The sequence below is a fragment of the Trichechus manatus genome, unplaced genomic scaffold (assembly GCF_000243295.1).
Source record: "Trichechus manatus latirostris isolate Lorelei unplaced genomic scaffold, TriManLat1.0 scaffold00125, whole genome shotgun sequence".
Classification (NCBI taxonomy): Eukaryota; Metazoa; Chordata; class Mammalia; order Sirenia; family Trichechidae; genus Trichechus; species Trichechus manatus.
Window position 1 is genome coordinate 5,530,353 of NW_004444061.1, and position 22,124 is coordinate 5,552,476.

At 35.3% G+C, this 22,124-nt stretch overlaps 1 protein-coding gene across 3 annotated transcripts in view; it reads right to left on the minus strand.

Annotated features, from left to right (window-relative positions):
* ZDHHC17 (zinc finger DHHC-type palmitoyltransferase 17) overlaps window positions 1-22,124 on the minus strand; it is a 151,514-nt gene that overhangs the window by 5,525 nt on the left and 123,865 nt on the right. For 2 of the 3 annotated variants that reach the window (XM_004384621.3, XM_023738890.1), the window contains exons 11-15: window positions 7,562-7,686; window positions 5,931-5,993; window positions 3,015-3,108; window positions 2,065-2,148; window positions 627-784 (exon numbers count right to left, since the gene is read on the minus strand). In XM_004384621.3, the coding sequence (XP_004384678.1) occupies window positions 627-784; window positions 2,065-2,148; window positions 3,015-3,108; window positions 5,931-5,993; window positions 7,562-7,686 (524 nt within the window). The remainder of the gene's footprint in view (window positions 1-626; window positions 785-2,064; window positions 2,149-3,014; window positions 3,109-5,930; window positions 5,994-7,561; window positions 7,687-22,124) is intronic. The other variant, XM_023738891.1, reaches the window with a different exon arrangement.

Here is a 22,124-nt window from a genome sequence, read left to right on the forward strand (position 1 = left end):
TGAGTCAGAACCAACTTGACAGCACCTGACAACAACAACAACTGGACTTACAGAAACTAAAGGAACCCCTGAGACTACTGTCTTAAGAAACCTGTTGAACTTGGCACTGAAGCTACTCCTGGAGGTCACCTTTCAGCCAAATAATAGATTGGCTTATAAAATAAACAATATCACCCGTGAGTAATGTGCTCCCTTAAACAATCAACTATTTGAGACCAAACAGTCAACATTTACCTAAAAGCAAAGATGAGAAGGCAAGGAGGGGCAGGGAAGCTAAATTAATGAAAACAGAACAAAGAGAATGGAAATAATGAGAATGCTGACACGTTGTGAACATTGTAACCAGTGTCATGAAACAATTTGTATAAAAATTGTTAAATGGGACTCTAACTTGCTATGTAAACTGTCACCTAAAACACAATATTTAAAAAAAAAAGAAAGTTCTTAATATGAGAAAACGAAGGACAGGAGGGAGCCAGAAAGAGAAGGTAAATCGAAAGTAAAATGAATCCTTGAAAAGCAGGAGTGGTTCAAAAGAGAATACATTAGTATCTTTTAAGCAGAGTGAACTTTTATGACAGTTTTCAGTTAGCACACTGAAGAACAAATAAAGGACTTGTACATACCTGGTACATCTGACACATGAGTAGTACAGCCACCCACATGAAATGAAAAACACTGTTCAGAAACATCCAGAACATCCAAGGTGAACATGTGGCAATTTGAGTAATATACGTCCAAAATCCATCCTTGGTGTAAGTGGTCTCACAGTGGAGTCCCCAGTCTAAAGCCAGAAGAGAAGTACTCAATTGTATCAATTCAAGCACCCAATGTACGCATTTGTACTAGGTACCACTTAGAAAACGTGATCAAAGAGTCTATCTAGAGTTACTTAATTTTCAACAGAAAATGTTTCTTATACTCTTAAAAACTGAATTATACACTAATAAAGAAAAAATACTAAAGACAGAAATGGGAAAGCAGTAACCTATCTTAAAAAAGTACTGTATCTTAACAATAGTTAATATTTAATTGGTAATGCATACATACAATACTTAAAAGAACATTTTTTTTAATACAAAAATAAGATTATACAGATAAGAAAGATTTTTTTGTTTGAATGGAGGATGTATAACTTAACAGGTGAAGTCACCTCTTGTTAGCTGGGCTTTTTCTTTCCAACACAAAGTCTCCTGCTCTTTGAGAGCTGCTGCCATAAAGAACAGCTGTTATTGGCAGGAACGTGTTCTCTTACAGGTGTGCTGGGCCAGAAATTAGGTCAAGCTCTTTGACCAAATCTTCCTATTAATCTCTATTTGAAGAGGGAGCCTCTTTTTGTTCATTAAGACAATGACAGAGATTATTTAATTATCTGTGGGGATAGAAGGACCAGGAAAGCAACCACCCAAGATTTTATTGTTAAACCAGGATCTAATACATGTTTATGCTAAGTGCCACCAAGCCCTGAAGCACAGTAACTGTCATCATTAAAACTCTTTCCAAATTGTTTTCTCAATGCAATAAAAACCCATCATTTCCTCTAAGTTACTATACGTATATGGTTGAGTGAATGAAAACTTATTCTTAAAAGGGTAACTTCTAATACCTACTAATATTCTTAATAGGCAATAATAATACCTCACTTTTCAAAATATTTCAAGTTCTATGCAAACTTAACTTCAAGTATATTTTCCCAACTGTTTGGTAAAAAGGAACTAGCACAATCACATAATATATAAACTACTAGGGAAAAGCAAGCACATGATGTGAAAAAATGTTGGTGTATTTTACCCAGAAGCTTTTCAAAGCCTATTAAACCAACACATTTTTCAGTGGAGAGAGATTAAAAACAGTAGTTAGCCAATAATTCTCTTTGCTTACACTATATGCTGAACATAATTTGATAATATAAAAACAGTTCTATAGCTATTTTTCTCCTTTATGCCCCAAACCATAATTTTTAGTTAAAAAAGTTTGTCATTATTATAATTTGCTAATATGGTAAATTTAATCTGATTATGCAAACATTTATGTTTTAAAAGGCAGAAAACTAATTGTACTCACAAGAAATACAACCATAAATCATCCAGCAGATCATAAAAAGCAAGAAGAATAGGTAGCCCATAAAGTATCTATGGTTGCCTGCACCTAAAGAACAACACAGAGCAATTTTTTTCAGCTAAGAAAAAACAACTGGTAATACACCTTTTGGGGGTATGCCATGAAAGGTGTGATATAACTTGGACAATAATCACATATATTATTTTCTAGAATGTTTTTCAAGAAAATAAATGTTTTAATAAATGTCTTAAAATAAGAATGCTTATAAATACACAAAGATGTGATGACTGCAGTGATGTTCATTCTGAAGACAAAAGAGTCCCAATGAGCCAAATAAATCTCAATTCTAAAGCTTTAACCCTATTCTTTGTTTTCTGAGGTTTAAAATTACCGTTTTATCTTTATTTTTTATAAATTTTATAATCCAATTTTTCAAAGGCTTCTAACAAGGTCACACAAGCCCTGTAATGTTTCCCTCCTGTCACCTCATAAAGGGTCATCTCTCAGACCACTTAGTCCATCTCGTCAGACTACACCATTCTTGAACACTGAGGTATGTAGCGTTCTTATATTTCATTCTTCACTGCCTCTGTACATAACATCCTTTCAAATACTTTTACTGCCTTATTTCCTTTAGTTTAATTAAAATATAATAATTTGCATTCTTATCGATTTCACTATTACCCAATGGAGAAAGTATTAAAGACTAGGCATCAGAAAACTGATAAATGATATCAATCTTTTCTAGACACTGATTTTGTAACTTTCTCCCCCACCCCCCTCAACTGAGATGCTATTTGGTCAACCAGAAAAATGAGGGTAAGGGGATGACAGATGCAATAGAATGCAAGAATGAACTTTCTTCTATCTAATAATGTACTTCATTGGTTACCTAAAATAATGTTAAGTACTTTAAATGAACAATATATTTAGAAATTACTAACATAACTCACCTACACAGTTACCCACCCATGGGCAATGATGATCAAATTTCGCTATGCAGCGGTTGCACACACCACAATGTTTGGACCTCACTGGTTTCCGTATCTGTTAACAGGCATGTAAAAGGATTATGAAAGGCATAACCAATAAAGAAAAGCTGAATATTTATTTTCTCAAAATACAATTATGCAAAAATAAACTACATTTCTTTGAATAGGATTATACCAACATTTCCCAATAAATAAAACTAAACAAAAATCACTACTATTTTGTTAATGAAATTTCAACTGGCAACAACAAAGACTAAAAAGATAAGGCTACTCCAGCATATAAATTCTTAAGATTGGAACAGAATTATCAATTTACAAAAATAACTAAAATATTAAAAATTAAGTTGCTGTTGAGATGAATGGTACTTTATTTCATTCACATTCCTCAAAATTTCTGAAAAATAAAACTTATCACTATCCAGGCTTCTAAATGACGATTAAGTGTGATTAATGGTCATGATATTGGTTATTCTTGAATAAAATTGTTCCTTAGTGAAAGGAAGGTCAGATTGGAAGTGAATAAAATAAGCTTTTAAATTCAAAATTCTTAAAATGTAAGTCTGCTTCCCAAATTAACAAATATAGCAAAAACAAAACAAAACCTGTAAGTATACACATCTATTTAAGTGCCTCCTGAGAACTCAGATTACACGACCACAGCTAAGAAAGTGGAAGTTTAAACAGTCGCTATTTCTTGCAGAAAACATGGAATCTATTATTCAGCTCCTGACAGGCAAGAAAGAATTCATGTTTATGATGTTTTTCTGTTTAAGTGTTATGAAATACATTTGACCCTACGTTACTGTAAATCAGTCAAGTGAATATAAGAACTCGCTGGTGGTATTCATAGGTCTGGTAGCCTCCATGCTGGATGTATGACAAGAGTTATTAACCCAAGCCAGAAACATTTGTAATATCCTTCACTGGTGTCTCAACAAAAGCATTGCCATTTCTCTATCAGTTTGCATGAGGTTACACACTACTTTGAGGTACCAGAGAAAAGGCATCAGAGGACTGTGTAGTTCTTTATACCTACTAAAATGGTCTGTGGACCAAAGAAAGTATAAGTTATTCTCAGCCACAGATATGAGATAAATTTATTGAGGAGAAAGCAGCAATGACATACATCCTTTTATCTTTACCTGCAGTCCTCAGCTATATTTCCCCTTTGGGCAATACTAGTCAATGAAAGTTGAACTAAAAGACTGACCAGTTAAGGAGTGACTTGGATGCAGCGTTCCTGATAACAGTCCCCTTAAGTTCACTTACACAGTTAATTCATTTTTAGCATACTCTGACACACATGTGTATTCTCAGGGTATGAAGCATCCCCATATAATGATAAATAACTCAGTCAGTCTGAATCATTTTATAACAGGATATGCTCTTTACAGCATGGAATTATCTACCTAGAAATACACGAACTTACAATAACATCTAACAAAACATTTATGCTATTGATGACAAAAATAGTCTTGTTCTTGCCACTGGATATTTATTTAACAATTAAACTACTACCTGTATTGAATGACTACATAAATAATTTGTTTGTCATATGTCAAGTGGAGCCCTGGTGGCGCAGTGGTTAAGAGCTCAGCTGCTAACCAAAAAGTCAGCAGTCTGAATCCACCAGCCGCTTCTTGGAAACCCTATGGGGCAGTTCTACTCTGTCCTATAGGGTTTGCTATGAGTCAAAATCAACTCGATGGCAACAGTTACATGGCAAGTACTTCAGCACTGAATATCTGACTGTGTGGAACAGAATATTTCCACAGAAATAGCAGTCTATAAAAACATTCTAAGCATTAAGAAAAAAATGCTAATCATGGGAATTACCCTTTGTAAAGCATAAAGGCCTGAAAGTACAAAAGAATCTAGTCAGTACCCAAAAGTTATTATCAGAAGTAATGAAGTGTATATGTTGAATATTCAAAATCATACCTGTTTAATCAAAGAAAAGTAAAACAACTTACAGAATTTGTAAAATTAGAGCTAAGTTTCAAAACTCATTCTATAAACCTAAACTAATCAACTATTATTAATCAAATGTTGACATTAACGGCTTTGCATTGTATAACTTAAAGGTATAAATGAGCACTGAGTTTCAGGTATGATTTGGGGATATTTCAATTTCCATGTAGAAAAATGTGGTTTAACATTATGACAGACTATTTATTTTTTATACATATTATAAAAATTAAGCAGAAAATAATTAAAACAAAACAGTATTTATTATTCTATAGAAAATTGATGTTTAGTAGTAAACAATGTCAAAATTACTATACCTGATTCCATAAATAAATTTATTTAATTGCATATATATCTTTACCCACGACCTGGCTGGAAATGATGACTTTTAATATCACCGATAAAATTGTGTTCAAGTTGCATAAACATTCTAATACAGACAGATACTATTCAGATTGAACCAGTTTGGAGGACATGTTGTCTTAAAAGTTATCTAATGGATTTTCCCATTGTGACCTTTAAAATATAAGAATACATTTTCTTAAATTGTAGTTAGGAAAACAATGTACTAGGAAATTATAGTAAAACTTTGATTTTAAATACTTTATTACTTAGCTCTTAATTTACTGAGTTACATTTTAAGAGAGAAAAAAGAGAATGAAAATTAGCGTGAATGAATGGTGCCTCCGAATCAGAAGTGTGGTCAGGTTCTACCAATAAGAGGAATAAGCACATTAGAAAGGAGCCACCTTCTGACCATCTTTCCTCTCATCCCATGATCTAAAAAGCCACTTTTTTGGGTGAAAAGGTGCTCACCTAAAGAAATTGTTCTTCTTGTTCCCCACACCCCACCCCTTCTATGCTATGCCACTGCCAGGGGGAAGAGAAGAATAAAGAAGAAAATACTACCAAACAGGTACTGCAGAATATACTGAGGTCCAGGCTTCCTGTCTCTGCAAGTTCAACTATTGTCTGTGAATTAAAAAAATAACAATATTTTATTCAAAACCGAACTTTTTTTTAATCTGACAATGATCAACTATTGTGCCATCAATACAAACCAATAAGCATGATGTTCATCTTTAATTTACCAATGTTTTCACTTCAAAATAAGAAACAAAATCCTCTGTTCACTTACTTGTGCTATTTCATTACAATACAGGAATTGTAATTCATGGATATATGAAAACGCAAACCCAAACTTATGTACAGGGATACTCCTCTGAAAATAAAGTTATCCACCTTAAAACCTTTGAAGTGTTAAAAAGCAAAAGTTTCACCTTGAGGGCTAAAGATGCACCTGACCCAAGCCATGGTGTTTTCAGGTGCCTCATGTGCATACGAAAGCTGGACAATGAATGAGGAAGACTGAAGAAGAATTGATGTCTTTGAATTGTAGTGTTGGCAAAGAATACTGAATATACTATGGACTGCCAGAAGAACAAACACAATCTGTCTTGGAAGCAGTAAGGACAGAATGTTCCTTAGAAGCGAGGATGGGGAGACTTTGTCTCACATACTTTGGACATGTTATCAGGAAGGACCAGTCCTTGGAGAAGGACACCATGCTTGGTAAATTGGAGGGTCAGCAAAAAAGAGGAAGACCCTCAACAAGATGGACTGACACAGTGTCTGCAACAATGGACTCAAACACAGCAAAGACTGTGAGAATGGCACAGGACCAGGCAGTGTTTTGTTCTGCTGTATATAGGGTTGCTGTGAGTCAGAATCAACACGACAGCACCTGACAACAATAACAACAACCCATCTTAGGAAATGGTCTTTATAGGTGTTGATGATGAAGACATGAAAATAAACCTAAGTACAATTAAGAACAGAATCCTCAGACTGGATTACGACTAAGGAAACCTGGCAAACCAATTAGCAATAATGTCTGAAGAAAACTGGAATTTAAGAGTAGCAATCTCTACGCAGCCTAGAAAAAGGGGGATTAGGCTGTAAGAATGTGCCAGTGTCTTACTCTACTCTGGATAGGAATAATTCATCATCAGGATTTGTTTTGTTTTCAGAGGCTGGATAAAATAGCTCTCAATACAATCTAATTAATTCTAGTTCAATTCTCTACTCGCATGACATCTTTAGATTATGAATTTGATTTCCTAAATACAGAAAAGGTGTGCCCTGGATCATCTATACAAATGGTTTAGTCACTAGAATGAAATATCTGTACTATCACCCAATTCACTGGCCTTCAGGTTTATATAGGCATTCAACAAACATTTACTGAATACATATTATTCATTGGGGGGTTATAAAGATGGTTAAGATATAGTATTTGCCCCTCAAAGCAGCTGCAGTAGCCCCATATGGGAGAGAAGCATGAAATGATAAAATGTCACAGAAGTATAAGGACAGACACCACAAAAACAGTAAGGATGAGCATCAAGTAAGATATACATGATCTTAGTTTAGTGTGAAATTTCTCCATATTCCAAAAGACAATTTCTTCCTTTGTACTCTAGTTAATCTGCTATAAATACTGATAATTTGACAGTTAAACAAAGACTGTATCTTGCTACCTTTTTCTTTTGTTCTTCTGTAGCTTTAATAATTCCTGGATCTGATTTCCAAGATTTTCCAAAATTGTAGAAAAGTGCAACACTATTGGCAAGGAATGGAAGATGGATAAATAAAAAGTTGAGATGTACTTAGAGTTAAGGAATTTAAAGATGCAGTGATAAATGACTTACTATTATATATAAACTTATAATACAGAAATTTTACCACAAAAACTAACATCTACCAATTGAAAAACTACAAGCTGGTTTTTTTTCTCAAAATAGATACATTTTCCATTATGTTCATAACTAAATGTAAAAAGTAAAAATGTGACTTCTTCATAAACTTTATATCATGTAAGCTCATTTAACATTTTTAAAAAATCAGTGAATACATTAACAAGTCTGTCAATACATTATTTTTAGATGATCAATTTTAACAAAAATAAAAGGACTTCTTATGTTTAAAGTCATTAACACACTTTATCTATATGCATTACAATCTATATATATCTATCGAATACCTGAGATTTCTTATCTGTATATTTAAAAGATTGGTCTTAACTCCAGGGAATTCAAAAGAGAAAAATTTCTTTTTTTCCCCCCATTTAATTTAAAACGTTATTCTATATATGCATATGCTTGGTCAGAGGTCTGAAAAGAATGGTTGCCAAAAGTTAACAGTGATTGGTTATCACTTGGGGTGGGGAAGGGTAGGTGGTGAGAATTCAAAGAACATATAATTTTTAAAATTTACCTTTTTTGAATACACCCAAGTTGATCTTAGTTTTAGAAAAGATATTTATGAACTTGCTTAAAACAATTTCTATTCATAATTTTCTATTTAGTGAAAATATAAGAAATGTACTAAGCATTTACAAGTGAAAATCAAAACTATTTTAATGAATACTGTTGTTGTGTGCTGTACAGTCGACTGTGACTTAGTCACCCAGTATGACACAGGAGAAGTGCCCCACAGGGCTTCCTAGGCTGTAATCTTTCTGAGAACAGATCGCCAGGTCTTTTCTCCCAAAGAGAAGCTAGTGAGTTTGATACTAACTTTTCAGTTAGCAGCCAAGCACTTAACCACTGTGCTACCAGGGCTCCTCTTTAATGAATACTAGGAAAAATAAAGTAGTGTTGCTAGAGCAATACATTTCTGAGATACAAAACATCTGGTATATTCAAATACCATTTTCAAGATTTTATGTGGGTACAAATATCATACAAGAGTTTTGCCAGATTTGGGGATTATTACCATGTGCAGACACTATTTACATTTCTTATGAAGCACAGATAGAAAAAGAACAGCTTCCTGAATAAAATGATCCAACATTTGCTTGGTAAATACCAGTCTCCTATTTCCCCCCAACTGTCACCATCATTATTATGCAAATACACTGGGGTACAGTCAGCAGACAGTTAATAGGAAATAAAACTTTCAGCTGTTCCAACAGCTGAAATTCTCATTAAGAACAAAGCTGGGTAAATGTGCAAAGAATGCTAATTACTCAGAGACAGCACCTTTACTTACTATAACTCACTGCCATCAAGTCGATTCCAACTCACAGCGACCCTCCAGGACAGAGTAGAACTGCCCCATGGCTTTCCAAGGAGTGGCTAGTGAATCTGAACTGCCGACCGTTCGGTTAGCAGCTGTAGCTCTTAACCGCTTCGCCACCGGGGCTCCACTATAGCAGTTTCAAAACTTGGTAATATGTACATAAATATGTCATGTTCACACAGCGTAGATGAAATTTACAAGGGACCAAGAAGCAGCTCCATAAATGACTACTGATTGAAAATGGTATTAAGGAATTAAATATCAGATGAACGTAAAGAAATTTTCTGCTTGCTCTTTAAACGTAAAGAGATCAGATGTTTTCAGTGCTTTAGCAATAGGTCAGACCAGCTAACTGAAATGGACACCCTGTACAAATGGCATGAATGCTTTTTGTGAAACTTCAAAACAATTTTTTCCCAATTAAGAAATAAAGTGATTACTAGAGAACATCAGAAAATACACACAAAAAAGCAGAAAGACAAAATTCCACAACCCAGAAATAACTATCTTTATTTTGGTAGTCTTCATTTTTAACCATAATTGACATCATACTGTATTTAATTATTGAGACTAATAAAATAAATAACACGTATTAATCACCAACTATGTGTCATTTAGGAGCCTTTGTGACACAGTGGTTAAGTGCTTGGCTGCTAGCCAACAGGTCAGCAGTATGCACACATCATCTGCTCCATGGGAGAAAGATGTGGCAGTCTACCTCTGTAAAGACTTGCAGCCTTGGAAACTCTATGGGGCAGTTACACTCTGTCCTATAGGGTCACTATGAGTTGGAATCAACTCAACAGCAAGGGGATGTCATTCAAACTGCACAAGAACCCTATGAAGTCCTGCTGCTGTTCTCATTTTACCAATGATGAAACTGAGACCACGGTTAAGTAGTCCAAGGTCACAAAGTGAGTTAGAGGTGGAGTGAGTACTAAAACCCAGGCTCTTATTACCTATGCTATTCTGCCTCTTCAAAGTACTCAGCAGAATCTCCTACATCATTAAATATTATGGGAACAGTATCTTTGGGTATGAACCTTTTTAAGGCTTGATATATACTTTTATACCACCAAATTATTTTCCAGAAAGATATATCAATTTATAGCCCCACCAGCAATGCAAGATGGAGAAAAAAGAAAAGAAAAAACATGGCCAATTTTAGAGGCAAAAAAAATGTTATTTTGTTCTTTTAATTTGTATTTATGATTTTATGCATAACTGTCCTCCAGTTAGAGACCCAACAAATATTTAAATTAAAATCACTATTTTTATTTAAATGTTTATGGAATTATTTTTTTACATTTAACTCTTATAATCTATTTAGATGTTATTTTGATGGTTGCCATGAACTGCAACTCCGACTTGATTACTTTTTAAGAAACAAATCTAACTAGACTTTCAAGTTAGGAGAATATAATGAAATTCATAGACTAAATTTTTTTTAACAGGTTGTTGTTGTTGTGTCCTATCAAGACGATTCTGACTCATAGAGACCTATAGGACAGAGTAAAACTGCCCCCGTACAGTTTCTTAGGCTGTAATCTTTATGGAAGCAGATTGCCAGGTCTTTTCTCCTGCGGAGCCGCTAGTGGGTTTGAACCTCCATCCTTTTGGTTAGCAGTTGAGCACTTAACCACTGCGCCACCAGTGCTCCTGTTTCTTTACCATAATACCCAACAAAATGTACAAAAAACAGTAAATCAAACAAACAAATTGCTACTAGCAACAACTTCACAAGGAAAGTAGACAAACCATACTACACCATAAAGCTAAAACTGGATGCCAAGGAAAGAAGCCTAAGATTCTGATGAGGCTGGATGCCTGGGGTAGCTCTTAAACCCTTGTCTACCTGCCAAGAGCTGTATAAGTAGTATGGAAAAATGTAGCTAAGAAGACAAAGTCAGGGAAGTCACATCAGTCCCATCTAGGCCCGCTCACACTCCCAGCTCCATTTAATTTGGAGAAAAAAAGGATTTAACAAGTCAAGAAAAGCCCTCCCAGAAAATACCACTGTATAGCCTCCACTGAAGTACCAAGAAGTACCAGAGGTTGCCATCAACAAAGTGACTTAACTAAATTGAAGCAGGTGGGGAATAATTTCTAAAATCCTTCTATCGCTAAGGCTGGGTAGAATGGAAACCACAGGCACAACTTTTAACAGGATCTTAGAGGAGCTAAGTCCCAAAACAAGAACAGACAACTGTGCTCTCTCTTTCCTCAGGCTACAAGGAAAAAAGAAAGGGATCCCAAAAGAAAGTCACCAAGACATATCATAATCAAACTTGCCAAAACCAAAGATAAAGAGAGAATTTTAAGAGCGGCTAGGGATAAACGAAAAGTCATTTACAAAGGAGAGTCAATAAGACTAAGCTCAGACTACTCAGCAGAAACCATGAAGGCAAGAAGGCAATGGCATGACATATATAAAGCCCTGAAGGAAAAAAACTGCCAGCCAAGAATTATATATCCAGCAAAACTGTCTCTCAAATATGATGGCGAAATTAGGACATTTCCAGATAAAAGAGAAGTTTAGGGAATTTGCAAAACCCAAACAAAAATTACAAGAAATACCAAAAGGAGTCCTCTGGTTAGAAAATCAATAACATTAGATAACAATTGAAGACTAGAACACAGGACAGAACAACCACATATCAACCCAAAAAGCGAAGTCACAAAAATAAATCAAAGCTAAAACACTGAAAATAGGGAAATAGAGACGTCAATATGTAAGAGATGACAACATTAAAACAAAAAAGAGGGACAAAAAATGTAGACATAGATCTTTCGTATGGAGAGGAAGTCAAGGCAATATAAAGAAATAAAAGACTGCTTTAAACTTAGAAAAAAATGGGGGTAAATATTAAGGTAATCACAGAGGAAACTAACAAACCTACACATCAAAATAAAAAACAAGAAAAACATAAAAGATTCAGCAAAAATTAAAAACAAAATTAAAAATGAAAACGAAATAAAGAAAAACAACTCAACACGGAAAATTAAATGGAACAAAGAAACTGTCAACAATACACAAAAAAAGACATCAAAATGACAGCACTAAACTCATATCTATCGATAATTACGCTGAATGTAAATGGACTAAATGCACCAATAAAGAGACAGAGAGTGGCAGAATGAATTAAAAAACACGATCCATCTATATGTTGCCTACAAGACATACCTTAGACTTAAAGACACAAACTAAAACTCAAAGGATGGAAAAAACTGTATCAAACAAACAACACTCAAAAAAGATTAGGAGTGGCAATATTGATTTCTGACAAAACAGACTTTAAATTAAAATCACCACAAAGGACAAGGAAGGACACTATATAATGATTAAAGGATCAATACACCAGGAGGACATAACTATAATGAATATTTACACACCCAACAACAGGGCCCCAAAATACATAAAACAAACTCTAACAGCACTGAAAAGAGAGAGACACAGCTTCACAATAATAGTAGGAGATTTCAACACACCACTTTTGGTGAAGGACAGAACATCCAGAAAGAAGTTCAATAAGACATGGATTACCTAAATGCTACAATCATCCAACTTGATCTCACAGACATATACCAAACACTCCACCCAACAGCAGCTCAGTATACTTTCTTTTCCAACGCCCATGAAACACTCTCCAGAACAGACCACGTATTAGGCCATAAAGCAAGCCTTAACAGGATCCAAAGCATCAAAATATTACAAAGCACCTTTTCTGACCAGAAAGCCATAAAAGTAGAAATCACTACAGAAAAAGCAAGGAAAAAAAATCAAACACATGGAAATTGAACAACACCTTGCCCAAAACCTAGTGGGTAATACAAGAAGTTAAGGATGGAATAAAGAAATTCAGAGAATCAAATGAGAATGAAAACACATCCTACCAGAACCTCTGGGACATAGCAAAAGCAGGGCTCAGAGATCAGTTTACAGCAATAAATGCACACATCCAAAAAGAAGAAAGAGCCAAAATCAAAACATTAACCTTACAACTGCAACAGGTAGAAACAAAGCAGCAAAAGAAGCCCTTGGATGCCAGAAAAAAAGGAAATAATAAGAATTAGAGCAGAATTAAATGAAATAGAGAATGGAAAAACAATTGAAAAAGTTAACAAGACCAAAAGCTGGTTCTCTGAAAAGATTAACAAAATCGATAAGCCATTGGCCAAACTGACAAAAGAAAAACAGGAGAGGAAACAAATAACCCGTATAAGAAATGAGACGGGTAATATCACAACAGACCCAACTGACATTAAAAGAATCGTAACAGAATACTATGAAAAACTGTACTCTAACAAATACGAAAACCTAGAGGAAACAGACAAATTTCTAGAAACTCACTACCTACCTAAACTAACACAAACAGAGGTAGAACAACTAAATAAACCTATAACAAAAGAAGAGATTGAAAAGGTAATTTAAAAATTCCCAACAACAAAAAAAAGCCCTGGCCTGGATGGTTTCACTGGAGAATTCTACCAAACTTTCAGAGAAGAGTTACCACCACCCCTACTAAAGGTATTTCAGAGCATATAAAAGGAGGGAATACTCCCAAACTCATTCTATGAAGCCAGCATAACCCTGATACCAAAACCAGGTAATGACACCACAAAAAAAGAAAATTACAGACCAATATCCCTCATGAACATTGACATACAAATCCTCAACAAAATTCTAGTCAACAGAATTCAGCAACATATCAAAAAAATAATTCACCATGATCAAGTGGGCCGTATACCAGGTATGTAGGGATGGTTCAACATTAGAAAAACACTCAATGTAATCCATCACATAAATAAAACAAAAGACAAGAACCACATGATCTTATCAATCGATGCAGAAAAGGCATTTGACAAAGTCCAACACACATTCATGATACAAACTCTCAGTAACATACGAATAGAAGGGAAATTTCTCAACATAATTAAGGGCATTTATACAAAGCCAACAGCCAACATCATCCTAAATGGACAGAGTTTGAAAGCATTCCTTCTGAGAACGGGAACCAGACAAGGATGCCCTTTATCACCACTCTTATTCAACATTGTGCTGGAGGTCCTAGCCAGAGCAATTAGTCTACAAAAAGAAATAAAGGGCATCCAAATTGGTAGGAAAGAAGTCAAAGTATCTCTATTTGCAGATGATATGATCTTATACACAGAAAACCCCAAAGAATCCACAAGAAAACTACTGGAACTAATAGAAGATTTCAGCAAAGTATCAGCATACAAGATAAACATAAAAAATCAGTTGGATTCCTCTACACTAACAAAGAGAACTTCGAAGAGGAAATCACCAAATCAATGCCATTTACAATAGCCTCCAAGAAGATAAAATACTTAGGAATAAATCTAACCAGAGACATAAAAGATCTATATAATGAAAACTACAAGACCCTATTGCAGGAAACCAAAAGAGAGCTGCATAAGTGGAAAACCATACCTTGCTCATGGATACGAAGACTCAACATTGTGAAAATGTCAGTTCTACCCAAAGCAATTTACAGATACAATGCAATCCCGATCCAAATTCCAATGGCATTTTTTAATGAGATGGAGAAACAAAGCACCAACTTCATATGGAAAGGGAAGAGGCCCCAGACAAGTAAAGCATTACTCAAGAAGAACAACAAAGTGGGAGGCCTCACACTACCTGATTTTTAGAACCTATTATACAGCCACGGTAGTCAAAACAGCCTGGTACTGGTGCTACAACAGATACACAGGCCAATGGAACAGACTTGCGAATCCAGACGTAAATTCATCTACCTATGAGCTGCTGATATTTGACAAAGGCCCAAAGTCCGTTAATTGGTGAAGGCAGTCTCTTTAACAAGTGGTGCTGGCATAACTGGATATCCACCTGCAAAAAAATGAAACAAGACCCATACCTCATACCATACACAAAAACTAACTCAAAATGAATCAAAGACCTAAATATAAAATCTAAAACAATAAAGATCATGGAAGAAAAAATAGAGACAATGCTAGGAGCCCTAATAATTATGGCATGAACAGAATACGAACCATAAGTGACAATGAACAAACATCAGGAAAAGAAACTAGATAACTGGGAGCTCCTAAAAATCAAACACTTACGCTCATCAAAAGACTTCACCAAAAGAATAAAAAGACTGGAAAAAAATTTTTGGCTACGACAAATCCAATTAACATCTAATCTCTAAAATCTACAAGATACTGCAAAACCTCAACAATAAAAGACAAATAACCCAATTAAAAAATGGGCAAAGAATATGAACAGGCACTTCACCAAAGAAGACATTCAGGCAGCTAACAGACACATGAGGAAATGCTCACGATCATTAGCCATTAGAGAAATGCTAATCAAAACTACAATGAGATACCATCTCGCCCCAACAAGGCTAGCAGTAATCCAAAAAACACAAAGAATAAATGTTGGCGAGGTTGTGTAGAGACTGGAACACTTATACACTATTGGTAGGAATGTAAAATGGCACAGCCACTTTGGAAATCTATTTGGCACTTCCTTCAAAAGCTAGAAATAGAAGTACCATATGATCCAGCAATCCCGCTCTTTGGAATATATCCTAGAGAAATAAGAGCTGTCACACGAATAGACACATGCACAGCCATGTGCACTGCAGTACTGTTCACAATAGCAAAAAGATGGAAACAACCTAGGTGCCCATCAACAGACGAATGGATAAACAAATTTACGGTATATTCACACAATGGAATACTATGCAACAATAAAGAACAACGATGAACCCGTGAAACATCTAACATGGAGGAATCTGGAAGGCATTATGCTGAGTGAATTTAGTCAGTCGCAAAAGGGCAAATATTGTGTAAGACCACTATTGTAAGAACTCAAGAAAAGGTTTAAACACAGAAGATAACATTCTTTGATGGTTACAAGGGTGGGGAGGGAGGGAGAGGGTTATTCACTAACTAGACAGTAGACAACAATTATCTTAGGTGAAGGGAAGGACAACACACACTATAGGGGAAGTCAGCACAACGGGACTAAACCAAAGCTAAGAAGTTTCCTGAATACAACCAAACACTTCGAGGGACAGAGCAGCAGCAGCAGGGGTCTGGGGACCATGCTTTCGGGGGACATCTAGGTCAACTGGCATAACAAAGTCTATTAAGAAAATGTTTCACATCCTACTTCGGTGAGTGGCGTCTGGGGTCTTAAAAGCTAGTGAGCGGCCATCTAAGATGCATCAATTGGTCCCAACCCACCTGGAGTAAAGGAGAATGAAGAACACCAAAGACATGAGGAAAGTATTAGCCCAAGAGACTGAAAGGGTCACATAAACCAGAGACTGCATTAGCCTGAGAACATAAGAACTAGATGGTGCCTGGCTACCAGCAATGACCGCCCTGACAGGGAACACAACAGAGAGTCCCTGATGGAGCAAGAGAAAAGTAGGGTGCAGAACTCAAATTCTAGTAAAAAGCCCAGATTTAATGGTCTGAGACTGGAGGAACCCCAGAAAGCATGGCCCCCAGACTCTGTCAACCCAGAACTAAAACCATTCCTGAGGCCAACTCTTCAGACAAAGATTAGACTAGACTATGGGACATAAAATGATACTCGTCAAGAGTGTGCTCCTTAAGTAGATACATGAGACTAAATGGGCAGCTCTTGTCTGGAGGTGAGATGAGAAGGCAGACAGGGTCAGGAGCTGGTTGAATGGACATCGGAGATCAGGGTGGAAAGGAGGAATATGCTGTCACAGCACAGGGAGAGCAATTAGAGTCACATAATAATGTATGTATAAATTTTTGTATGAGAGACTAACCTGAATTGTAAACTTTCACTTAAATTACAGCAAAAAAATAGAAAAATAAAAGGATAGAAATCTTGTGCCAAACTGTAAAATTGAGGAGACATTATCCTGATACCAAACAGGAGAGGCAAAACTTCAAAAATAATTATTTTACAGCGCATCAAAGAAAACATGAAAGTCTGGATAAGTTTGCCAGGTTACAAGAGACATTGCTAATATTTAAGGGCATAGAAAGGTTAAAAGCAAATATTAAAACATTCATTGTTAATGCTTTTTGCCTTGGGTCACTACATATTGATACAAGGATTGATTAGAAATAATTCTAGACCTATATGCACCTAATAACTCCAAAATATATAAAGCAAAAACTGACTGAACTACAAAGAGAAACATAAATACAGCAATAAAGTAGAAGATTTTAACACATTTCTTTCAATAAATGATAGATGAAACAGATAAAAAAAAGTGGTGCCAATACAATAAGCAGTTGGTTATACTGATTATGATAGCAAATTTTAGAGTTATTTAATTATTATAAAAGCATCGTCAATGAACAAAAAATTTTCAATATACAGGCAATCCCCAGGTTACAAATGAGATCCGTTCCTGAGAGTGTCTTTAAGATTTTGTAAGTATGTTGGAACAAGTGCATACAGTTCTTATTTGGCCTTACTTTAGTGCAAGGAGCCCTGGAGGCACAGTGGTTAAGAGCTTGGCTGCTAATCAAAAGGTCAGCAGATCAAATCCACTAGCTGCTCCTTGGAAATCCTATAGGGCAGTTCTACCCTGTCCTATGGGGTCGCTATGAGTCAGAATTGACTGTATGGCAATGGGTTTGGTTTTTGAGTGCAAGAAAAGGCTGGAAGCCTTTTCAATGATTCAAAGGCTGCGTGTGCAGCAAGTGAGGGTGATTGTGATGAAGAATTTGTTGCTGAGTAGGAGTTTGTTCAATTGGTTCAAAGTAAGGGCAAATTTACATAACATTAAAGGGCAAGTAGGAGTTGTCAGTAAGTCAGAGGTTCATAATTGGCAGACTTACTGTAAATAAAAGGACAAGAAACAAAATAAAACCACTCATGAGTCCAACACCCAGAGACAACCACTGCTAAAATTAGATGTACTCACTTTTTCCAGCTCTTTTCCTTTGTGTATTTTAACCCTTTCAAAACCCAATTATTTTATGTTTTGAATTTTCTGTTGATATCATGTATTTTCAGTAGTGGAATGCATGCTGAGTCAATGAGGGTGTTTAAATTTTTGTTGGTAATATAGATTTTGAGAAGTATTATGTGAAAATATGACTTGTGGGAGCCTGTCTGGCTCATCAGTCTTGGGTGGCAGGTTTTATTGCAGGGTGCCTTTCATTAGGGTACATGGGCACCTCTGGTTTTGCCTAATACTCCAGCTATTTGCTTCAACAAATGTTTTTTGTTTTTCACCATTACACAAGTCCCCACTGGAGGGAAGCAAATACTTTCACTAGGATAAGTATACTCTCAAAGAACTTGAGAGGCATAAAAAGCAGGGGAATACTGTATATTCCACAAGTCACAAAAGAGTTAAAATTAGAATCACTCTGTATATATAATTTTCTGTTTTTCTCATTTATTATTATCCTAGCATAGGTGCATAACATTAAGTCTTAAAAAGCACTATTAATGGCTATTACTATCCTATGCCATATATAGCATATCTGATAAACATATTCCCCTACTGAGGCTGAATATTTATGTTGTTTCCATTTTTTTTCCTATTATAAATAATACTATGATAAACATTCTTATAAATAAGTCTTTGATCTTATCTGATTATTTACTTATACAAGATTATATGATCAAAGGGTATTTTTAAAGTTCTTTGTACAGGTTGCCAAATTGCTTTCCAGAAAGGCAACTTAAAATTTTGTTCAGAGTATAAGAACACTTGAAGACACAATGAAAAGGTCAGAAAGCTGAGCTCTAGACCAAACTCTTCATAATTACCTACCTATAGGATCACCACTCATCTGTCAGTTTATCTAACTGTGGAGGCTTGTGTGTTGCTATGATGCTAGGAGCTATGCCATCAGTATTTCAAATACCAGCAGGATCACGCATGGTAGGCAGAGCTTGCAGACTAAGACAGGCTAGGAGGAAAGGCCTGGTGATTTAGTTCAGAAAATTAGCCAATGAAAATTGTACAGTTAACAACTGAACATTGATTACTAACGATCATGAAGACAGGGCAGGGCCAGGCAACATTTTGTTGTTATACACGGGGTGGCCAGGAGTTGGAGCTGACTCAGAAGCAGCTCACAACAACATGTGGCTTTAAGCAAGATGTAGAATTTCTCTGAACTCAATTTTTCTATCAGTTAGAAAACAGTATTATGACTTTTTTTTTTTTTTTAAATCTCAAAGAATTGCTCTGAGAACCAAGTAAAATATATCTGACAACTACACACCAAAAAGCACTGAATAAATTTAAGATGTGTATGCAGGGATAATTATTTTATTAATTGTAGAACAGAATAAGAATTTATTTAATAAAATAGTTTATATAAATGTAAAATTTATTATCACCATAAAAAATTTACTAAAGTAACATACTTGCGCATCTAACTATAATAATCATTTAATGACATACGTAGTTATGAGTTGCATAAGGAAAGTGGTAGAAGCAACTGAAAACAGGCTGAGGTCAGCAAGAGAGGTAGTCCCCCTCAGCTGCTGCCATTTTATCTCTGTACCTTAATCAGTATTTTTTAACATGACCTTCAAGGTCCTTTCCTGTCTAACATTCTTTGTGCTTCTATAACTTATTCTTTACTCTTTTCTGTTCCTTTCCTACAGGCTTCTTAAGCAACTCTCCCTGGCCTCAGAAATTTAACACAGCCACGCGCTGCATAACATCCGGTCGGGCAATGTCCAACCACATATACCTCCGTGGTCCCATAAGGTTATAATAGAGTTCAGAAATCCCTATCGGAGAATGGGACGCAGTGGACGTAACTGGACATAGGGAATGCAACGGCTTCCTGCAAGCAACATGTGTATCTCATGTCTCTTGTATATGAAGCAAGTGCACTGTTAGGCATGTAACAGTACGGTACAACATATATAAACATATGACACGTCTTGATAGTCATAATAAACATCTATGTTACTGACTTATGTATGTACTGTACTGTACTTTCGATCGTTCTTTTAATGTGAACTTTCCCTACTTAAATAAAAAGTTTACCATATAACAGTGTATGCTTCTACTCGTAGGCATCCAATTTCATGTACTGAGTGTCTCTTGAGTGTTGTAACATTATCTGTTTAATTTTCTTTTGAAAATACTACTGTGAAGTGTATCATGGCTCTCAAATGCAGCAAAACCAGTGCTAGTGAGAGCAGCACCAAGAGGCAAAGGAGAAGTATCCATTTGGAAGTGAAACAAAGGTATCCCATGTAGCTTTGCTAAGTATATAATATGGTGTTCACACAACGTCCAAATCACAGAACATCCTATTTCCAGAACATATCATGGATGTTAAGCAACACATGACTGTACTGAAAATATTAACTCCAAAATCACATAGGGCCTAGAAATATAGTTCTTTTATAACATAAGAGAAGTGTAAGGTTTTTGGGTGGATAATCAGAATTTAAAGTTATTTGTGATTTCATTCCATATTCCAGTATCATACACTAACATTCAAATAAAAAGAAACTCCGAATGAACATTTTAAAGTCTGTATGGATGAAACCTAATTAGATTTAAAAAGTCACGTGTAAATAATAACACTTACTTAACACTTTTTTCATATCAGATATGCCCTAAGCTATGTATATTTATCTTCTCAAGAACTCTATTAGATAGTACTACAGTCATATGTTGCTTAACGTCCACAATATGTTCTGTGAAATAGGACGTTATGTGATTTGGATGTTGTGTGGACACCATAGTACATACTTAGCAAAGCTACATGGGATGCCATGTGTTTCACTTCCAAATCGATATTTCTCCTTTACCTCTTGCTGCTGCTCTCACTAGCACCGGTTTTGCTGCGTTTGGGAGCCATGACGTACTTCGTGATAATATTTTCAAAAGAAAATTGAACACAGAGATAACGCTACAACAATCAAGAGATACGCAATCCACAGGACTGGATGCTGCTGCCTATGAGTCGAAACATACACTGTTACATTGTAAACGTTTTATTTATCAAGTAGGGAAAGTTCACATTAAAATAATGAAAGTACAGTATAGTACACACATAAACCAGTAACATAGATGTTCATTATGACTATCAAGACATATGTGTTACAGGTTATATATGTTGTACTGTACCATTATATGCCTGGCAGTGCAATCACTTTGTATACAAGAGACATGAGATACACATGTTGCTTGTGAGAAGCTGTTGCATTCGTTACGTCTGGTTATGTCCACTACATCCTGATCTCCCGTTGGGATTTCTGAACTCTATAAACATATATGCCGTCAGAAGTTGCCCAAACAGACATTACATGGTGCACGACTACATTATCCTCCCTCATCTATAGACAAGTAAGTATAAAACTTAGTATTCCCATACTGCAATTTTTATTTTAAAAATTAAATTAATACATGTAATTTATTCAATGCATTTAAAAACGACTTATACACCAACCTATTTAAGGGCAGAATTATTCAAATACAGCAAGTCAAATAAACTTGACTGCTCAGGCCCTTTCCTTCAAAATCTACCTCTCATATTCTCAGACTACTCAGCTTAAGAACACTTGCATAACTATTGGTACTCTTTCCAAATAAAAAAAAGAAAAAGGAAGGGAAATTCAAATTATATTATATAATACTCTCTAAGATTTTCATTATTTGGTAATTTACTAATTTTCCTGCTTTTCTCCATATACATGCATAACTCAGGTTATGAGTACAGCGACAATCTAAAATTATTCTGAGATGTGAATCTGGCCATTTTTTTCTTGAACATAAAATTTAATGTCCAATTTACAAAACATAAAAGTTAGGAAATATGTCTGGATACCAAAGTCATTTCAGAGATCAGTGTTTTTTTATAAATTTAAAATAGATGTAATGAAAACAAGCACATCTGTCTCACACTAAAATGTTCCAATAAGACAATTCTAATGATCAATAAACCCTTCAGGAACAATTTTTACACCAAAGTATAATACAAGGCCAAAATGAGCTCGTGAAAATTGCCACATGGAAGAAATTAACAGATACTTCCACTATA